General features: G+C 41.6%; 2 protein-coding genes across 2 annotated transcripts in view; one reads left to right on the top strand and one right to left on the bottom strand.

The window, feature by feature from the left end:
• The first annotated feature begins 40 nt into the window (after nt 1-40).
• On the top strand, nt 41-13,181 carry smarca5 (SWI/SNF related, matrix associated, actin dependent regulator of chromatin, subfamily a, member 5). Its single transcript, XM_061770905.1, has 24 exons — nt 41-321; nt 1,324-1,443; nt 1,529-1,695; nt 3,055-3,155; nt 3,235-3,335; nt 3,425-3,604; nt 4,327-4,482; nt 4,573-4,704; nt 5,377-5,445; nt 5,527-5,636; nt 6,265-6,491; nt 7,177-7,298; nt 7,378-7,530; nt 7,605-7,737; nt 8,098-8,246; nt 8,323-8,445; nt 8,526-8,633; nt 9,043-9,156; nt 9,246-9,368; nt 9,693-9,825; nt 9,904-10,022; nt 10,774-10,986; nt 11,066-11,176; nt 12,747-13,181. Exons 1-24 carry the CDS (start codon nt 250-252, stop codon nt 12,810-12,812), a joined length of 3,102 nt encoding a protein of 1,033 aa, XP_061626889.1. The 5' UTR covers nt 41-249; the 3' UTR covers nt 12,813-13,181.
• A 1,509-nt stretch (nt 13,182-14,690) lies between these two features.
• Nucleotides 14,691-20,058, bottom strand: part of frem3 (Fras1 related extracellular matrix 3) — a 42,631-nt gene continuing 37,263 nt past the window's right edge. Inside the window, exons 22-24 of the mRNA XM_061770906.1 lie at nt 19,834-20,021; nt 18,672-18,818; nt 14,691-16,435 (exon numbers count right to left, since the gene is read on the bottom strand). Coding sequence (XP_061626890.1) covers nt 15,893-16,435; nt 18,672-18,818; nt 19,834-20,021 — 878 coding nt within the window. The 3' untranslated portion in view covers nt 14,691-15,892. The remainder of the gene's footprint in view (nt 16,436-18,671; nt 18,819-19,833; nt 20,022-20,058) is intronic.

A 20,058-nucleotide genomic window follows, 5' to 3' on the forward strand; every position in this document is an offset into this window, starting at 1 on the left:
GAGTGCCTATATTTCGGATTTCCATAAAGGTGGCACGGTCAATTCTCGCGATTGCGCCGCAAACTCACGCTGCGAGAACGCGGGTGTTCTGTGGTTCAGGAGAGGCAAAATAGCCCTAGCAGCGACCCGGCGTGTCTTTCATTCTTCACAACAGGACAACCACCAAAAATCAACAGAAGATCCGTCCTACACGTGACATACACTCACGGACGATATTACGACTAGTCGAAGAGGGAATTGCCGTCAAAAATGTCGGAAATTCTCAGCTGCGTGGAACCCGAGCGAGAAGAGCAGACCGAAGTTGAAGCCGGAGGAACCGAGGTAAGACGCTTGAAAATGGGGCAATTGTTTTACCTGTTAGCGTGGTGATGGCATCAAATGTATCCATACACATGCTTTTTGGTAATTCCTCATTTACTTCCCACGTCCGACTTTCCACTTGGTCAACGGTTGCGCCCAGTTAGTTAGCTTTGTGGCTAACTAACTGTAGCTCAACTTGCTAGCGCAGCGACGTCGAAGCCATTGTTGTTCCGTGAAATGTAGGACGTTGAACAGGCATGGTCAAATTCATTTTTATAGTGTTGTTCGCGCTCTCTTTTGAGAAGGGAGTCGCGGTTCACACTGGAACATTTTGACCGGTTAACGTTAACTGAAGCTCGCCTTTGTTTTCAAAGATACAGCAGTTCTGGTCGGTGAAGCCCCGGGCTTATGTAAGCGTATCATTTCACCCAGATATCTTTAAAAAAAAAAAAAAAAAAAAAACTTAAGTACATTTAATTGATGTTTTAATGTTTTTCTTATTTTTGTATTTTCATTATCACTGTGAATTTTCAATAAAAGGCATGTAACTGTTGAAATATTTTATATTCGTTTAGCAAGATTGATTTTCGCTATTTTTGTCATTATTATTAATAACCAGCAAATGTGTGGATTCGCACCCACAATATATATATATATTTTATACTTATTTGGTTTAATTTACATGTATTTATTACCATACACAATTACACATTAAAAGTAGCTCAAAGGTCACTCAGATATTAATGGTAGAACGTTAACCCATCGTTTAAAAACTATATTCATGTCATCTAATTTCCCGGTCGGATGTCTGTCTCTGTCTAACTTTAGTCAGGAAGTTATGCACACACAAATAAATGGGGAAAAAACTGCTTAAAACATAATCTTGTTGCCAGTGCTAATAAAATATGAGGAGACGAGTGTGTGCAAGGGGTTTTCTTCCTTTGGTCACCAGCACAGCAACTCCCAAACGTGCTTGATGCCCCCCCCCCCACGCCCATTCTTTCATTCTTCTCCCCTAAATAGGAAAAGTCTGACTCTGATGCCGGCAAAGAGTCGTCCTCAGATGCAGGACCCGATGGACAAGATGCTTCCTCCTCCTCTACCAAAACCAAAGAATCTGCTCCAGGTTATGAAGAGAAAGTGGTGAGGACATTTAGTTTCTACGCAATGATAAAATATGTGTTGTTGTTTAGGGAATAATCCAAATGTCTTCTTTGTACATATTCAGAAAACGGACCGTACCAACAGATTCGACTATCTGTTGAAGCAAACGGAGCTGTTTGCTCACTTCATTCAGCCAGCTGCACAGAAGACCCCCACGTCACCCCTCAAGATGAAGCCGGGGCGACCTCGCATCAAGAAAGACGAGAAGCAGAACTTGTTGTCTGCTGGCGAGTGAGTACCCAATAATATGGTCTGACTTTATTTGTTACATCTTCCGTTTTGGAACAATTTCTGTCGCTGCACTACAGCTATAGTACATTGTACCAGAACTGCCAAATGTTAGGGAACGTCCGTATTGTGTTACGGAAATCACTCAACACTGCTTCTTACACGTATTTTATTTTTTATCACAAAGGGAGGGAGAGGAGCGCGTAGGAAAAGACGGAAAAGCCTAATCCTAATTGCTAAGATGTCATGTCATGTCATGACGAAAAATACCGAACGGGATTGGGTGATACAGTACACTTGTCACCGACGTCTGGCTGGAACCGCGTAGTAGCAGAGAGTAAACAAGTTTGAATAACAAAAATAAGGCAATTAATACGCATCTGGATATAAATGTAAAATAATTCACGGCCTCACAAGACGCCCTCTGAACCAGAAATGAATTAATACGTCACTGGAGACGCCATCTGAGAACGGGGTCGGGTCAAAAGTGTACTATTAATAATAATAATAATAAATTATTGTAATATAAGATAAGATAACCTTTATTAGTCCCACAATGTGGAAATTTCCATTATTTCAGTAAGTATAAATATATTAGTAGTGGGCAAGTGAAGCCCTACGAAGCGCTGAGGCTTTCCTAACAATTGTGCCGAAAAAGATTAAAGGTTTCAAGGCTTCAGTGATGGCGACATCTGGTGGACAACAGAAGCTATAGCAACCTCTAAAGAGCACGACTGAAGCACTGACGCTGTTTCTCATGACAGCAATAAAAGTTCAGACAAGTCTGTATGGTCATTCAAGTGTTTTGTTCATTCAGACCAAATAATGATTATATCGTCATTACAATAAAATATGCAGATGCTCTCCCTCATACTCTAAAACACGATTCAAGATTAACCCAAAGAATGGTTGAAAACAGAATTGGTAAAGGCCAATTAATCCACAGACACAAATATTTTTGACGATGGCATGTCAAAATCTCATACACTTTGATTCAGGCTGGAACTGCGTCCGTCATTCCAAGTTTGATGCAATAAAAAAATAATCTTGAAGCTTAATTAATTGATTGATTCATTATTATCAAGTAATGATTATGGTGTGCAATTGAACAGTATGCAGAATTATTTTTATCCTATTGAAAAATATACTGCAATAACTGCCCCGCAGTAATGTTCTTAACAAAATTTTAAAAATATGGGAATTGTGTTCTGGAAGTAAATTTCTATGAGTTGACAGCTCTGTTGTATCGAGCGGCTACTACAGAGATGCATGCATTCGTTGCTGTGTCACCTCTACATCGCAGTAAGTTGTATTTCTTCTTCTGTGATCGTCGTCACCCTTTTCCTTTTTCACCGTTGACAGCAATCGTCATCGGCGCACCGAGCAAGAGGAAGACGAGGAGCTGTTGAGTGAGAGCACCAAGACCACAAACGTCTGCACCCGCTTCGACGACTCGCCATCTTGTAAGCGCTCGCCTCTTTATAGTCTGAAAGTAAGAAAGTTGTGTATATATTTCTATGAAAAGTTTGCCTTCTCATGTAGACATCAAAACAGGAAAGATGAGAGACTATCAGGTCCGGGGTCTGAACTGGCTCATCTCGCTGTACGAGAATGGAATCAACGGCATCCTCGCCGATGAAATGGTAAGTGCTTTCTTAAAAAAACGTCAAATGTAACATATCATTTCAGCTCGAAGCTTTACTTAATTTATACTGTATTCGCATGTCGTCAGGGTTTGGGAAAGACCCTCCAGACGATTTCCCTGCTGGGCTACATGAAGCATTACAGGAACATCCCCGGACCTCACATGGTGCTGGTGCCCAAGTCCACGCTATACAACTGGATGAACGAGTTCAAGCGCTGGGTGCCGTCTCTGCGAGCAGTCTGCCTCATTGGAGACAGAGATGAGCGGGTCGGCCATTTTACCATTATTGTTTTGAAATGACGAGGGGGACAAAAAAAGATCTAATCTAAAAAGAGTAAACTTTTGTTGTAAAATTACAACATTACTCTCATAAGAGTGACACCTTTTTCATGAAACGTTATAATTTGCGACAACTTTTTCCTTTTAAACGATTGGGATGATTCTGAATGTTAGCACTTTATTCTTGTAAAATTATTTTTGTTTTGTTTTGTGTAATGTTCAGAATCAGCTTTATTGACCAAGTGTGTTACAAGTCACGCAAGGATTTTGTCTCCAGTAGTTGGAGCCACTCTAGTATGACAACAATCAACCGCCATGACAAAATAATACATTTTGGACATTAAAAAAAACACGTGTATGGAGCGTCATGGAGGAAAGAAAGTGTACCACTAATGTGGTGATACTGATATAATGGCTTTTTTTGTCAGAAAATTATTCTGACTTTCCTGTAAAGTTACAATGTTCTTGTAAAATAGATTTTATTTATTTATTTGATCAAAATGATGTACATTTTTTAAAATGATAATTGGTTTAAAATCTCTTTATTAAAAAAAAAAGCGGTTACGACTCTATTCAGGTAAAATGAGCTCATTGCTTTCCAAAGTATTGCGACTGATTAAAAAAAAAAAAAAAAAAAAAAAAAAAAAAAAAGTCACCATTTTGAAATTAATATTTGCGAAAGGTCTGAAGTGGTTGCATCCATTTTGCAGACTGCTCTCATCCGAGACGTGTTGCTGCCCGGCGAATGGGACGTGTGCGTGACATCGTATGAGATGCTCATCATCGAAAAGGCCGTGTTCAAGAAGTTCAACTGGCGCTACCTGGTCATCGACGAAGCCCACAGAATCAAGAACGAGAAATCCAAGGTATGTCCTCCCCAAATCCAACCACTTGCCACCCACTTCTTTCTCAACATTGATAAGGAACCTAAAATCATGACGCACATTTCCTCGCAGTTGTCAGAGATTGTGCGAGAGTTCAAGACCACCAATCGTCTTTTGCTGACCGGCACGCCGCTACAGAACAACCTGCACGAGTTGTGGGCACTGCTCAACTTCCTGCTCCCCGATGTCTTCAATTCATCGGAGGTATGTGACCCAAACCCACAACTTTTAATCACACTGCAGTGTTTCCCACAAGACCGGAATCTATTTGTGGTGGTGGGTTTCCCGTGGCGGGCTGGGTATTTTGGGGTAGGAGGGGTTGAAGTTAAACAAACACTTAGCGAATATCTTTTAATAAATTCAAATACAATTAATTAAATAAACAAATACTTTTAAAATGTAAAATCAAACACTTAAACGGCTCTACACTAATTTTTGGACCGTGCATGGTTTGTCTAGTCTAACATAATTGGCATACTGTAGCTTTGTATATAAAAAAGATTGACAGTGACTCGGGCTACAGCCGAAAAATATTTTACTGTGAATGTGAAGTTTGTCCATTTCTTGTATGATTTTAAAAGACAGTGCAAAGCATATCAAGAGATGCGTTACATGTACTCTGTGTTCTTTTTATTTTATTTTTCATAAATGCTGTACATAAATTAACATATTGGCAGAGCATAACTTTAACCTAATATCAGCATAGATGGGGGGGTTTGGATTAAGGAACATCACTGCACAATTTCTGTACAGCAAAAGCCAAAATCTATTTGTGGCGGCCAAAATTTAATTGTGGTTTCCCGCCACCAATAAATGTACGTGTGAGAAACCCTGCATAGAAAATTGTATCTAATTTGTCACATCCTTCTCTTTAAGGACTTTGATTCCTGGTTTGACACCAACAATTGCTTGGGCGATCAGAAACTGGTGGAACGTCTTCACACGGTATGTAGTGAATGTGTACAAATGAAAAGCTTATTATTAGCTCATTTTTTAAGCATATTTTTATTGTATTGTTACGAGTAGGTGCTCCGCCCTTTCCTGCTCCGACGTATAAAAGCTGACGTGGAGAAAACGCTGCTCCCCAAGAAGGAGATCAAGATGTATGTGGGCCTCAGTAAAATGCAGCGAGAATGGTAAGTATACTTTAGCTAGATGTTAGGGCTGGGGGGTAAGGCCTCACATAAAATCTGATTTCACCCCCCTCATACACACACACAAATATGCTTTTGATTTTTATCGATTCGATTCAACAATTTAACAAATGAGTTGTTATACGGTATTTTCTGATGCAGAGTTTTACAGGCAACCTTGGCAAAATATTTGCAGCTTGTAAACACTTAATTATTAGTTTCAAAATGTCCAACGTTAATAAATCGCTGTTTTTGCGTCATGTGATTGGACGCCCTGTCTTTGGTGCTAATAACTCTATTAGCTCCTTTCTTCTCATACGGAAAACAGTGTGAAAATGATTCCGGTCTCGTTGTGTTTCTTAGCGGGAATGAACCTCGCAAGTCCTGTTTTTGAAAAATAGTCGCAAGAGAGGTCGGAAAAGTAAATTTACTGACCAAATCACTAAGTTGGCAACACCGGCTGTACTTTTGTAAACTAGCTCCTCTCTCTTTACAGCCAGGTTGTCAGTGTAAGCATCGCACATTAGCGGGGACACCCTTTAAACTATGGCTGTTGCTAAAAAAGTGATTTAAAAAAATTAATAAATACATTGCTGGCTAATAAATTTGAATTAATCAACATCCCCACCAGGTACACCAAGATTCTGATGAAGGACATCGACATCCTGAACTCGGCCGGCAAGATGGACAAGATGCGTCTGCTCAATGTGCTCATGCAGCTGCGCAAGTGCTGCAACCACCCGTACCTGTTCGACGGCGCCGAGCCCGGACCCCCTTACACCACCGACCTCCACCTGGTGGTCAACAGCGGCAAGATGGTGGTGCTGGACAAGCTGCTGCCCAAGATGAAGGAGCAGGGTGAGTCGGAGGTGTCTTGGTACAGTACTGTTACAACAAGAACAAGTGTATTGTTTACTCTTAAGTTACATTATCAATACTGAAGTATCAGATATCTATCACATTTAATCCTATCAATTTTTCTTATCGTACACTATCGATATACGATGATGTGGGATAAGCCATCGATACCATGATGTCTTTTTCTTACGTTACACTACTTTTACACCAGCATATCAATATCGCAATTTGTAGTGTATTTTTCTTCTTATGCTACAGTATGGATACTCAACATCAAATGTTGAGATCACAGTGTATTGTCTTATGGCACAGTATTGATACACAAGGTGTGGGACAAAATATAAATATTAGGCTTTACACGATCAGGATTTTTGGGGCCGATCAGCGTGTTTAAAAAGACGATAACCGATCACCGATCCCATCACAACATGGAGCAATGTTTCTATTTAAATGCTATGGTAGTTTCAGTTGTTATACAGTAAGAATACACAAGCTTCAAATATCGAAACAACAACCAATAGTAATGTTTTCTCTAATGGTGCAGTTTTGACACCGTATGTCAAATAACAGTATTGCAATGTGTCTCATCCATTTTTTTTCGTATGGTCCAGTGTCTGTCCGAGATGGGACAAAATATTTGTATATCAATCTTACTTAATCTTGCTTTTTTTTTCCCCCTGCCCAGGCTCACGTGTGCTCATCTTCAGCCAGATGACTAGGGTGCTGGACATCTTGGAGGACTACTGCATGTGGAGGAACTACGGCTACTGTCGCCTGGACGGTCAGACTCCGCATGAAGAGAGACAGGTGCGCCGCTAGCTGACTGCACTGTTTGCAGACGTGTGACCTTGCCATCTTGAAAATAAAACGCGGATGCGTGTTTCAGATCTCCATCAACGCCTACAACGAGCCCAACAGCAGCAAGTTCATCTTCATGCTGAGCACCAGAGCTGGCGGCCTTGGTATCAACCTGGCGACCGCTGACGTCGTCATCCTCTACGATTCTGACTGGAACCCTCAAGTAGACCTCCAGGCCATGGTAGGTACTCCCTGAGCTTATTTCAATTTGAACAAGAAGCAGCTTGAACCGCAACCTCTTGTCCCATAACCCAGGATCGAGCTCACAGGATCGGGCAGCTGAAGCAGGTTCGTGTCTTCCGCTTCATCACGGAAAACACGGTGGAGGAGAGGATTGTGGAGAGGGCGGAGATGAAACTGCGCCTGGACTCCATTGTCATCCAGCAAGGTAGAGCGTTGTTTTGTTTATTTCTTTTTTTTTTTAAACATGAGTACTTCCTGGTTTGTGGCGGGGGACATGAAATTAAAGTATCATTTTGTGGAAATCGATTGTTTTTGTGACTAACAAACGATGGCAAAAGCAATTTTGTACATTTATTCAGTGGACAATAACTTAATTGTTGAGTGTTTCTCTCAATTTTTTGTTTTGATCCAAAAACATCACTGTAAAACACTGAAAAATAACTGTTTTGTATTAATCGAGTTTTCCAGGAAGTAGTTTCTGCATAATCCAAGCCTGAAAATGTCATTACTGTTTCTGAAGCGTTAATCCATGCAATGATTATGGATGTTATCTATATCTCAACAGGGCGACTTGTTGATCCGAGTGCCAACAAGCTGGGAAAAGACGAAATGCTGTCTATCATCCGGCACGGCGCCACGCACGTGTTCGCCTCCAAGGAGAGCGAGATCACAGACGACGACGTCGACGCCATCCTGGAGAGAGGCGAGAGGAAGGTGAGTCGGCACACTAACGCCACAACGCATCTTACCGTTGGACGTTTTGGTTGACGTTTGATCACCCGGCCACCAGACGATGGAGATGAAGGAGAAGCTGTCCTCCCTGGGTGAGAGCTCGTTGAGGAATTTCACCATGGACACGGAGAACAGCAGCGTGTACACGTTTGAGGGAGAAGACTACAGAGAGAAGAAAAAGGTCCAAAATGGCCACGGAAACAACATTCATCCTTAGAAAGCCCTGATGTTCATCTCCATCTCCTCCTCTTCCTCCATCAGGTCATCACCAACTGGATTGAACCCCCCAAGAGAGAGAGGAAGGCCAATTACGCTGTGGACGCCTACTTCAGAGAAGCCCTTCGAGTCAGCGAGCCCAAAGCACCCAAGGTAGGACCAGTACGGAGCACCAGATCGACACAATGTTTACCATAAAGGTTATGGAAAGCTGGTATAAAGGTTGGGAGATTTGACTTTCCTGGGATTCTCTCTGCCCACACTATTGAGAATTGAAGATTGTCCAAGATCCCGTTTGGCCTGTTGTTTTGCTTTGCCTTTTATTTGAAAACGTTTTTGCTGTCTTCTTTTTAAAATTGTGTAAAAGAAATGACCTTTTCTGTCAGATACTGCCTTTTGGAGACAAACTTCATATTCACAGTCAAATATTTTGCAACTATAACTCGGGGCACTTTTCAATCTTGACTACTCTTCAAAAAAGGACTCCACCAAATCATGTGCTGATGTGATCAATTGAGAAAGTCCTAAACCATGGCTCACTTTGCTCGCACTTCACCCCCAGGCTCCTCGTCCGCCCAAGCAGCCCAACGTCCAAGACTTCCAGTTCTTCCCTCCGCGTCTCTTTGAGCTCCTTGAAAAGGAAATCCTCTTTTACAGAAAGACCATTGGCTACAAGGTAACTCTTCTCACTTGCCCGACACATCTTCTATGGTTTTATTTTATTATTGTTGTTATTTTTTTAAATAAGTGAGCGTGTCTATTTAGGTGCCGCGCAATCCGGAAATGCCCAACTCCGCTCAGGTCCAGAAGGAGGAGCAAGGCAAGATTGACGAGGCTGAAGCGTTGACAGAGGAGGAGCTGGAGGAGAAGGAGAACCTTCTGCAGCAGGTACCGTACTACCAACCCAATACAACTGTTGCCCCTTTCACACTGAGTCACATTTGTCCCCCCAAAAGGGTTAAGTGCCTTTTACACAGAATATTTTGCTGCACAGTGGGAAATTGCTGACTGAGTTTTACACATCTGTAACGTTAATACTTAATAGTGACAGAGGGAAAAGTTGGCATTGTAAAAAAAACGTACACAGTTGCTACAGTATTCCACTTTGCTGGGTTCTCTATAAAAAGCAGTCATGGATGAATGCCAGATTGTCTGTTAAGGTTCTGATGGGCCTATTAGTCATTTTTTTTCTCCCCCCACCCCCATGGGCAGGGATTCACCATTTGGAACAAGCGTGACTTCAACCAGTTCATCAAAGCCAATGAGAAGTGGGGACGCGATGATATTGAGAACATTGCCAGAGAGGTGGAAGGGAAAACTCCAGAGGAAGTCATGGAGTATTCCGGTAATAATCCACTTCCGCTCCAGATGATCCCCTTTCCTCGTCCTCATATGTGAAGTCCTTATGTGCTGTGTTCCTCAGCTGTGTTTTGGGAGCGCTGCAACGAGCTGCAAGACATCGAGAAGATCATGGCTCAGATCGAGCGAGGAGAGGCCAGGATCCAGAGGAGGATTAGCATCAAAAAGGCGCTCGACTCAAAGGTAGGCCACCAAGCGGAATCACCTCAACGGATATCCCCCCCCCCCCCCAATTTATAACTGTTTTCAGGTGTTCTTGCATGTCTGTAGCATGCTGTCGTCAAAATATCCCGAGGATCAAGATTTATAGTAGACTTGACCCACCCAATTTTGTTTTGCTAAAATAAGCCCGTTTTGAGTTGTGTGAAAGTAAGAATTTCGTCAGCATGACGGCCAGGGGCGGAGCTAGGGGACTGAACGAGGCAAGCGGCCTCACCTTGCGGGCGCCAAGGCGAGAGTGCGGGGAAAACGTGAGCACCCGTTAAGACAAAAGCATTGTCACTCCTGGAGGCAGCAATTTGTACACTCCACTGTGAGTGTATGCATGTGGGGCCTGCAGTGGACACACACGGCTAAAGACAAATAAATAGAAAGGAACGCTGTTATCTCCCCCAAAAAAAGTACAGGGAGTTAGTTCCCAGGGCCCGCAGCTCTTCTTATAAAGTTAACTGCAAATTTAAATGTTTTGCTGAAGTTCATCCAGTTTGAAATTGATCTCTTCTCAAGCGTAGGATTTAATACAAATAAATAAATAAAGGCAGATGCCGATATGCGCCAAAATGCCGTATATTAGTGCCGATAATCGGCCTGGCCGAAGTCTATCCCTACTTTCTGCGAGCACATGACTACACATTGGACACATGAGGGCACTCCCCACCGCAGACTGGTAGAACATCTACATCTGCTTCTTGAACCTTGTCCTCTCCCGTTCCAGATTGGCCGCTACAAGGCGCCCTTCCATCAGCTCCGCATCTCCTACGGCACCAACAAGGGCAAGAACTACACTGAGGAAGAGGACCGCTTCCTCATCTGCATGCTGCACAAGCTGGGCTTCGACAAGGAGAGCGTGTACGATGAGCTGCGCCAGTGCATCCGGAACTCGCCGCAGTTCCGATTCGACTGGTTCCTCAAGTCCAGGACGGCCATGGTGAGCAGGAATTTCCGCCGTCACCCGCGCCTGTTTTGCCGACGTCGTTGATGAGATGTACGTTTGTGCGCGGGTGCAGGAGCTGCAGAGGCGATGCAACACGCTAATCACGCTCATCGAGAGGGAGAACATGGAGCTGGAGGAGCGAGAGAAGGCAGAGAAGAAGAAGAGGGGGCCGAAGACCGGCTCAGTAAGTGGGCCGACATGTTACAGATTGACAGATTACAAATGTTACTGATTTCGTTCCAGTGGGAACTAATGTATACTGGACCCCCATTATTTGCAAGGGATAGGGACCGGCCCGGACCGCGAATAGCGAAAATCCACGGATAATTGACACCCATTATAATTGCATTGAGATTATATAGCTGCAAATAAGTGTTTTGGGGTTGGTTCCCCGCAAAATGGAGGAAAAAAAAGGGAGAAAATGGGGGGACAAAAATCCACAAATAGGTGAATCCCCGAATAAGCAGAAATCATTTGTCTTGGTATACAGGCACTAATATTACATTACATTATTATTTTTGTAAATTGTTTGTTTATTTAAACTGATTCAGGACACTTTTGCATCACTGGATCCGAAAATGATGTGTCTATCGCTTGTTCAGGTCAGGTTTTTATGCCAAGTTAAGTTTATTAATCAGGTGTTACAAACTTTGCTTACTGTAAGTTGAATAATAGACATTGATAAAAGTAAGTACCTGTAAATTGAAGTTTACGTCGTTATTGTTCAAAATGCAGGCATGAACCTCTTGATTTGAACCGCTAAAGTGAAAATAATACTTGTACATGTAAACAAAAAACATGTGGCCATAGTTTAAAAAGTTGACCTGATTGAGCAAAACCAATGTGATATTTGGATTCAGCACATTGTTGTCCTATATCAGCAAAACAAACCGAGATAGGTAATACATTTCTTGTTGACCGGATTAATCATTCAGACCCATATTTTTACCTTAAAATTGTCGCAATCCTCAGATTTTAGCCACTCATGAGTAAATATTCTCTTAATTTATGTAGTCCTCTGTGAAAGCAGACAGATGATCTTTTGTGTTTCATCAAAATAAAACATTTGCCAACATCTGCATTTACTTTGGAGAAAAGAAGAAACCCCCCCCCCCCCCCCCTTTTTTTTTTTTTTTTTTTTTTCCCCCCCCCTTTCTTTTTCTTCTTCCCTGATATGGACCAAACCAACTGAATCATAATCAATTCTTGGAAAAGTCAGTTTAATTTGTTACAAAAATAATCTTGATTTGAAGCCGTAGTATGACTAACCTGCAATTGACATGTAGTTGAACCTGAAGCAGCTTCAGAAGTGTATATCAAAGTAGTAGCCCTTCGCATTTATCTTTTTACCCAGGTAGTAGGTGATTTTTTTGTATTTAATCATTAAACAATACCAAATAAACAGCAATAATCAGTTAATGAACACTTATCGGAAACAATGATTTTGCAATAAACCTTATCGCAAAATACATCTGAATAATTGATTGAATAAGCGATAGAATAATCAATTGTAAAAATATTCAATAGCCACAGCCGTACACCGTGTATAAATTTAGGATTTTATACAAATTGAAATATGAAGAAAAAAGGTTCCCCATCCCTGCATCATCACTGCATTTTTCCTCAAAGAAATGTCCAAACTGTGAATTTTCCACCTTTGTTGGTTCTGGTTCCACTGATGAAACAATTAATAATGTAATGTCAAAATGTATTTTTCTGAAAAAGCCCTAATCAGTGCTTCTCCTTTTGTTTAGGCCCAGAAACGGAAGCCAGAAGGAATCCCGGACAGTCGCGGGCGTCGGAAAAAGCTCAAGTTGTGAAGTGAACGCCTGCCTCGTTTGTATATACAGCACAATGCATCGTTAGCTTAGCCGCAACCACAACAACAACAGTAGTGTTTGTGTGCATTTGCTAATGGTGTCGAACCTCCTGATAGACTTTATATTGTTATTATTATTATTATTATTATTATTAGGATCTAGTAAGTTCTCTGCCTTGTTGTCATTTACTGAAACACTGCAGTTGTGCTGGTTGGTTTTTTTTGTTTGTTTTTTTACTAGTACTTAGAAAATGTATTTATGCCTGTTGGTTGTACCACATTCCAGTGTAACTTCTTTATCTCCTTGTGAAGTAGACATGTTCTTTCTCAAATAAAGATCCTTTTTTAATAAAATAAAACCGGAACAGTTTCCCAAGTTCAGTGGCTCTCGAACAAGTACCACCTTACTACATAGTTCTCAAGTACCACCATTGTTAAAATACAACAGTGTGCTAGGCTTGAATGTTTATTAAAAACAAGATTGTATTCTTTAAAAAAAGTATATTTAATACAATTGTATGCCCATAACAGCATGCACAGTTTGGACAATAACACTGTGCTTTAAGGCAAAGTTTGGGGGTGGGGGGAATTAAAATGCACAATGAACATTTTATTCAGTGACTCTTTTGCAGTAGTCACTGATGGTGTAGCGCAATGATTTCCAACCTATATGGAGCGAAGGCACACATTTTACAATTAGAAAATCTCATGGCGCACCAACAAACAAAAATGTCACTACAAGTAGATACACAGTAAACTATGTACTTCCTTCCATCTAATAGAAGTGCATTTATTTGTTCTGTCACTATGCCTCACTGGCATAAATAGAGGAACAAAGATACATTATTTCTTGTAAATAAAAAAAATAAAAAATTTTGAGCAGTTAATTAAATTCGATAATTTCCCACGGCACACCTGAAGATCGCTCGTGGCACACTGGTTGGGAATCACTGGTCTGACTTTGTTCTGGGTGAACCCTGTGAGTGGAAGTGGTTGTCAGTGTCTATATGTGCACCGCGACTGGCTCGTGACCAGTTCAGGGTGTAGTCCGCGTTTCAACTGGGATAGGCGCCAGTGTTCCGCAACCCTGAACAGGATAAGATTTGAGAACTGATAGATTCTTTTGCCGTACAACTAGAAGGAGCCCTAGAAGTGCTACCCTCAGAACCATATATACAGTCTACTGCTCTTTCCAGTACCTTCCCTGGAAACGGCCCAAATCTCTGAAAAATGTCCCCTTCAAACCAAAATGGTGGCATTTCACAGTGTGATCATCATTGATTTTCACTTGTGCTGTTATGAACCTGCGTGCCGGGTTTTGTTGATTTTGTTCGTGTCCTGCGTATTGGTGGTGGATGCTCATATTTTCATTTACGTTACATTACACGTGCATTTCATGGCAAATCCTCAAACTTAGCCGCTAGGCTCCGTTTACACTCAATCATGGAAAAATATGGTTTACACGGTTCAATTTTTCTAGGCAATTGGTTGGATTCCTAAAGTGGAGGTTGCTCAAGTACCACCCCGAGAACCTGTTCTCTTGGGTCATTTTTAGTTTACTGTCACAATGTTAAAAAAAAAAAAAGTAATATAATTTACTGTCACAATATTTTAAAAAATACCAATGTGCTTGCAAACATTGTTTTTTCTTTGTCTGTGTAGATTCTCGGTCATCCAGGTCATGGTAATCTGCAAAGATTGAATGGAGGGGAGTGTGCTCTTCCTTTTTTGTTAGACTTTTTTTTTTTTGTGGGGGTGTTTTGTGACTTGTAGGCAACTTTTCTTATTAGGCTAACGATATGTTCAGACCCCACAAAAGGCAATTATGTTGCAGATCAAGAAGAAACAAAGCGATTTCAAAAAGACAAATACAGATGGGTTTTCATCTGGTTTCAACCATGATCTCAACAGTTTTATTCAAAAATATGAATTTCTCCATTTTTGCAAAAAAACTACGATATCTACAAATCTTGATACTGTGTGTGTGTGTGTCGTGACATAAAAACAATCATTTATCACATTAGCATTCAATGAAGTCATCTTCCACTAACATTCATTCCAAGTCAATGAGACAGTCAATTGCTGTAATAATAACAAACCTTAAAAAAAAATGCAGTAAACTTGGAAATTCTTTCATGTCATTCAAATAAAGGCTGCCTAAGCTGATTACATACAGTTAGCAGCTTTTTTGTGTTTTTTTTTTTTTTTTTTTTTTTTAGTGTTTCATGCATTTGAAAACAAAATGAGATAAAAAGGAAAGGGACTTTTACAAGTAAATAGGTTTAAAAGGGGCAACTGCAGACATCCATTACTCCAAGACTCATATATCCAAGGGTGGGGAACCTTATACCCCATATTTGGACCCCCATGCAAGTCTAAAAATAACCTCAGGAAATATTAACCCTGAAAATGCTCAACATTATATACAGTGAACCCTCTCCCATTCGTAGTTCGCTATTCACAAATTCACCTGTTTGCTGAAAAACTCACATATTTTTGCTCGTCCTGCGTATGATGTCGCAAGATGACACCGAAAGCCTGGCTAACAGGAAAATAAGTATGCAGAAGTGATAAATATGACTGTTCTAAGATCTTTGCATGTCAGCAAAATTTAGCCTGGGTTGTTAGCGAAAGGTACGAAGAGTCTTCACCGCATGTCTGTTTGCGCTCAGCTGAATTCAAATCTGTAAGCCAGATCTTTAGGGGTAATGATAGTATTTTCGGATGCTAGTTTGTGGTATATTTCTAGTCAATATTAATATTAATTTTCATAAAACTATTAACGTAGGCACGGACGGGGCCATAACATTTTGCAGTGGTCTCTTATTTTTTTTCCACAGCTGCATTTTGAACACTTGTTCGATCATATTTTTGTTTATTAATCTGTCAATTTAGACACAAAAAAAAGATTCAGGGCCTCAGAAAAGGGGATCTCGGCATATGGGGCCCCGTCAGAGTGGTTCTGGTACTGTTTTCAGTGCTATACAAGTTGGGAAATGAAGGCACAGTGGTGGAGGAGAGTACTATAGTCAATAGGTGGGGGTCGGGGGATGGGTGGATGGTGGATGGGGCCCACCACATCTAGACCTCGGAACTATCCGAGCCGCCCCACATCCTGGTGGAACCTCGGTTGTAGGCGGCGGATGACGAACTGGCGTAGGGCGAAAACTGGCTCTTTTCCTTCTTTTTGCGCCGCAACAGCATCACCACGGCGGTGGCGATCAGGCAGGCCAGGACGATCAGACCCGCCAGGCCCACGATCATGGGCAGGGTGGAGCTGTCGGGGGCCTCCCCGCCGGAGCTCCCCACTAAGGGGCGCTCGAGCGCAGGGTCGCGCTCCAAGCCTGCGGACCAAGGGTGGCGCTGGCTGACCACCACGCGGTCGGCTCGGTCCAGGGCAATGTGCTGGATGTTGGTGCCGCGGTTATTGTCGGCGGCGATGTCCTGGGCGATGGCGGGTCCCGAGACGACGGGGGCGGCGCGGCGCTGACGGTGAAGGACTGCATCCAGGGAGGAGGACAGGCTGTGGTGGAGGTGTTCGGCGCTACGTTTGCCGCGGTGGGCGTTCTCTCTGGAGCGCACGGTGTAGATGGCGTGAATGAACCACTCCCGGCCTGCAGCCACCTGCGTGTCAGAAAAACACAATTGGATGGACCCGCTCTGGGAATTCTCTTGATTTTCTACAGCAGGTTTCCCCCAGCCTTTATTTAACCCAAGTAAATCCAGTGGTGCCTTGAAATACAAGTTCAATTGTAACTTAAAACATTTGTATCTTAAATCGTTCCCCTTAAAAATGAATGGGAATGCCATTACGGTAATCTGTTTGTGTTTTTGAGTTTTTTTAGTAACACTAAGATTGTAAAGAATTAAACAGTTTTTGCATCATTATTGAATGCTGCAATCGAGTTCAACATGCTGCTCCTTTTGGTATGCCCGGTTTGGCCACTTGGCGGCAGTAACTGTATAATACAGTCATGCAGACACAAACGAAGAAGAATAGACTCTCTCTACTACTACTATCCAGGTAATTGTTGTGTAGCCGTTTGGCTAGCTTTTTGTCCAGCAAGACCCTGTTAGCTCACCATCACTAAGTTCGCTGTAATAGTAGTCATTTTCACAGAGGATAAAGAAAATATGCCTGTGGGTCTCGTTATATTATCTGTCTACATGTGTTGTTCATTTGTGTTCAAAATTCCATTGTTTATAGGGGTGTAAAACTGCGATTCTCAGTGCTAACTGTTAAGCTTCTCGATGGGATTCTCCATGATGGGTTAGCATTAAGCTAGTGGGGCGTCCTTAAGGCAATGTAGTTCGGTTGTTTTAAATGTAGAACGTGTACTTCTCTTTGTTGTATGTTTAATTTTACAGCAAACGTCAACTGGGAGTGGCATAAAACAGCTTGGAAACTCTTTTTGAATAAATATTCACTAGTTGCCCAACTGCTGAGTGTGAATTAAGTTGCGTTTACTGCCACCATACAGCGCTCGTATCAGAGGTTTGTGCTCACAAGTCAAGGCAACAAATTGTCAGAATGACGGCTCATTTATCAAAAAAATAAAACGGCAACAAAAAAAAAAACCTTAGGGATATTAGGATTTTGGGTGAAATTTCAGGATGAACCTAAAATGCACTATAACTTTTACAGGTGAACTTAATTTGACGACCTAAAAATTTGAATGCACTTGTCCAACTAGTCAATGTTTCAGTGTTTGATCCATGAATGGACCAATACATTTCCGAGGATATGCACCTTTACGCGTTTCTGTGATTCTTCCAGTCTCTCTGTTGCTACCTGTTAATGGCACTCTGACATTTTTATTTCAGCGGCCTCTTCCCTCTGAAAACAACATGTTTAAGGCCTTGTAATCGAGAGCTGCTGCTGATCGATTCTTATGTCATTTTGATCGCACAATATCAAACTTTGACAAAGAATGTTTAAATACCAATTCTAATTGAACAGGAAAATGTATGGGTCCATGGATCAGAGATTAGCATGTCACAGTGTCAGAAGCAGGCTGCAGAGATCCAGAAAGACTGGAAGAGTAACAGAAAGGCATAGAAGTACAGATCCCTCAAAATGACACTGATGACACACAATGATCAGTTGGACATGTGCATTCAAAAGTTCAGAGAATGTCAAATCAAGTTCACCTCTAAAGGTTATAGTGCATTTTAGGTTCATCCTGAAATTTCACACAAAGCGCAATATACAGTACCTAACTTTATGTGAGTCTTGTATTTTACATTCTAAAAATCTCACAAAATTACTTTTTCATATAGGGCCAGATATGTTCATACTTTTCCCCCTTAAAAATCATTATTTACATATACAATACACAGGTTAATTGTAACATCTGCCATCTATCCATCCATCCAATTTCTGAGCCGCTTCTCCTCAGTAGGGTCGCGGGCGTGCTGGAGCCTATCCCAGCTGTCATCGGGCAGGAGGCGGGGTACACCCTGAACTGGTTGCCAGCCAATCGCAGGGCACATACAAACAGACAACCATTCGCACTCACAGTCACACCTACGGGCAATTTAGAGTCTCAAATTAATGCATGTTTTGGGGATGTGGGAGGAAACCCACGCAGGCACGGGGAGAACATGAAAACTCCACACAGGCGGGGCCGGGGATTGAACCCGGGTCCTCAGAACTGTGAGGCTGACGCTCTAACCAGTCGTCCGCCCTTCTGCCATCTAGTGATCATTTAATTGTTCTGCCTGTCACTATATGTCGCTAGCATAGTTACATTTGTAGTAAATGAATCATCATTTTCAGTTTAATAAAATTGGCCAATTTCCTAATACTTTTTGCGGCACAGTAGTTCGGAATAACTGATCTAGAGTGAAGCATCCCTACCTGGAATAATGGAGTCGAGGAGAGGGTGAAGCCATCAGATCCTGGTTGTCTGACTAAAGACAGAGCTCCAGCAGTGTCGTGAGCCATTGTCGCCTTGAAGGCAACGTCACCAAACGCCGTCGCCTGAGTCTCTGGCTGGGCCTTGTCCTGAAAAGCAACACAATGAAAACAATTATTTCAGCAGTATTGAAAACTTGCTGTGTGGACTTTACTAGGTTCATTGAAGACTACAATTCACAAACATTGTCTGATGTTTACAAAGTTGGGTAGGTTCGCTTTATCAAAGGTTCTAAATTGTCTTTGAGGTTTGCGTATGTTAGTAATTGAAGACTGAATTGCCTTTGTTTTTAAAAATATACGTTTGGTTCGTTGATGAAGATTGAACGCCGTCAATGTTTACAATAAAGCATATGTTAGTTCCATTGAAGATTCTTTAATTGTCTTCAATGTTTACATACAGTATATTTGATTGTTTGAGGACTAGATTAGCATTGCACTTATGTTAGGTTCATTGAAGACTTTAAATTGTTTGAAAAATTCACATTAGGTTGATTGAGCTTCACCTATGTTTGGTTCAGTGAAGACTTAATGATCCTTAAAATGTTCACCGAAACGTACGTTAGGTTTGCTGATGACTAAATTATGTACATTGTCTTCGAAAACATGTATTTTAAGTTCATTTCAAATTGTCTTCAGTGTTTACTAAAACACCTACATTACGTTGACTGATGATTGTAAATTGTCTTTAAGATTTACCAAAACATGTACAGTTTCAGTCTAGTTTACAAAATGTGAAGTTTATAAATTGTTCAGTTCAGTAAACGTCACTCTTCTATGTGTACGAAAACCCATATGTTGGGGTTCCACTGAAGTCAACTTTACAGATTTACTCATGTTAAGTCTATAAATCATTTTCAGTGTTTACAAACAACATGTTTAGTTCAGTGAAGATCCTAAATTGTTTTTGATGTTTCAAAAACATACATTAGTTTAATTGAAGACTAGTGTTTGATGTTTATAAAAATGTTTACATTAGGTTCATTTAAGACTAAATTGGTTTCTTAAAACAGGTATGTTGGGCCCGTTGAAGACACCACTATTCTGTGGTGTGTCTGTCTCTGTGTCATGTCAGAAAATTGAAGTAAGGAATCCAGGTTCTTACCAGGATCTTAAATCGGTAGAGCAGAGAAGGGGAATCGGCAAGGCAGCCGTACTCCTTATTGGTGGGGTTATATTTTGGAACGTAGCCATCGGCTCCGGTGCACAGGAACACTTTCTCAATGCTGCAGGAGAAGGAGTCGCCCAGGTTCTGCACCGGGTCCACCATCACGCGGCCGTAGATTGATGAGCCTACAGTAACCAAGGATGTTCATTGTGGTCCTCATTG

This window comes from Phyllopteryx taeniolatus, chromosome 4, assembly GCF_024500385.1.
Source record: "Phyllopteryx taeniolatus isolate TA_2022b chromosome 4, UOR_Ptae_1.2, whole genome shotgun sequence".
Lineage (NCBI taxonomy): Eukaryota > Metazoa > Chordata > Actinopteri > Syngnathiformes > Syngnathidae > Phyllopteryx > Phyllopteryx taeniolatus.

Coding starts and splice junctions, on each gene's coding strand:
- smarca5 (XM_061770905.1), top strand. CDS start 250: ATGTCGGAAATTCTCAGCTGCGTGGAACCCGAGCGAGAAGAGCAGACC. Junction 1,444..1,528: donor CAGGTTATGAAGAGAAAGTG/GTGAGGACATTT, acceptor GTACATATTCAG/AAAACGGACCGTACCAACAG. Junction 7,738..8,097: donor CTCCATTGTCATCCAGCAAG/GTAGAGCGTTGT, acceptor ATATCTCAACAG/GGCGACTTGTTGATCCGAGT.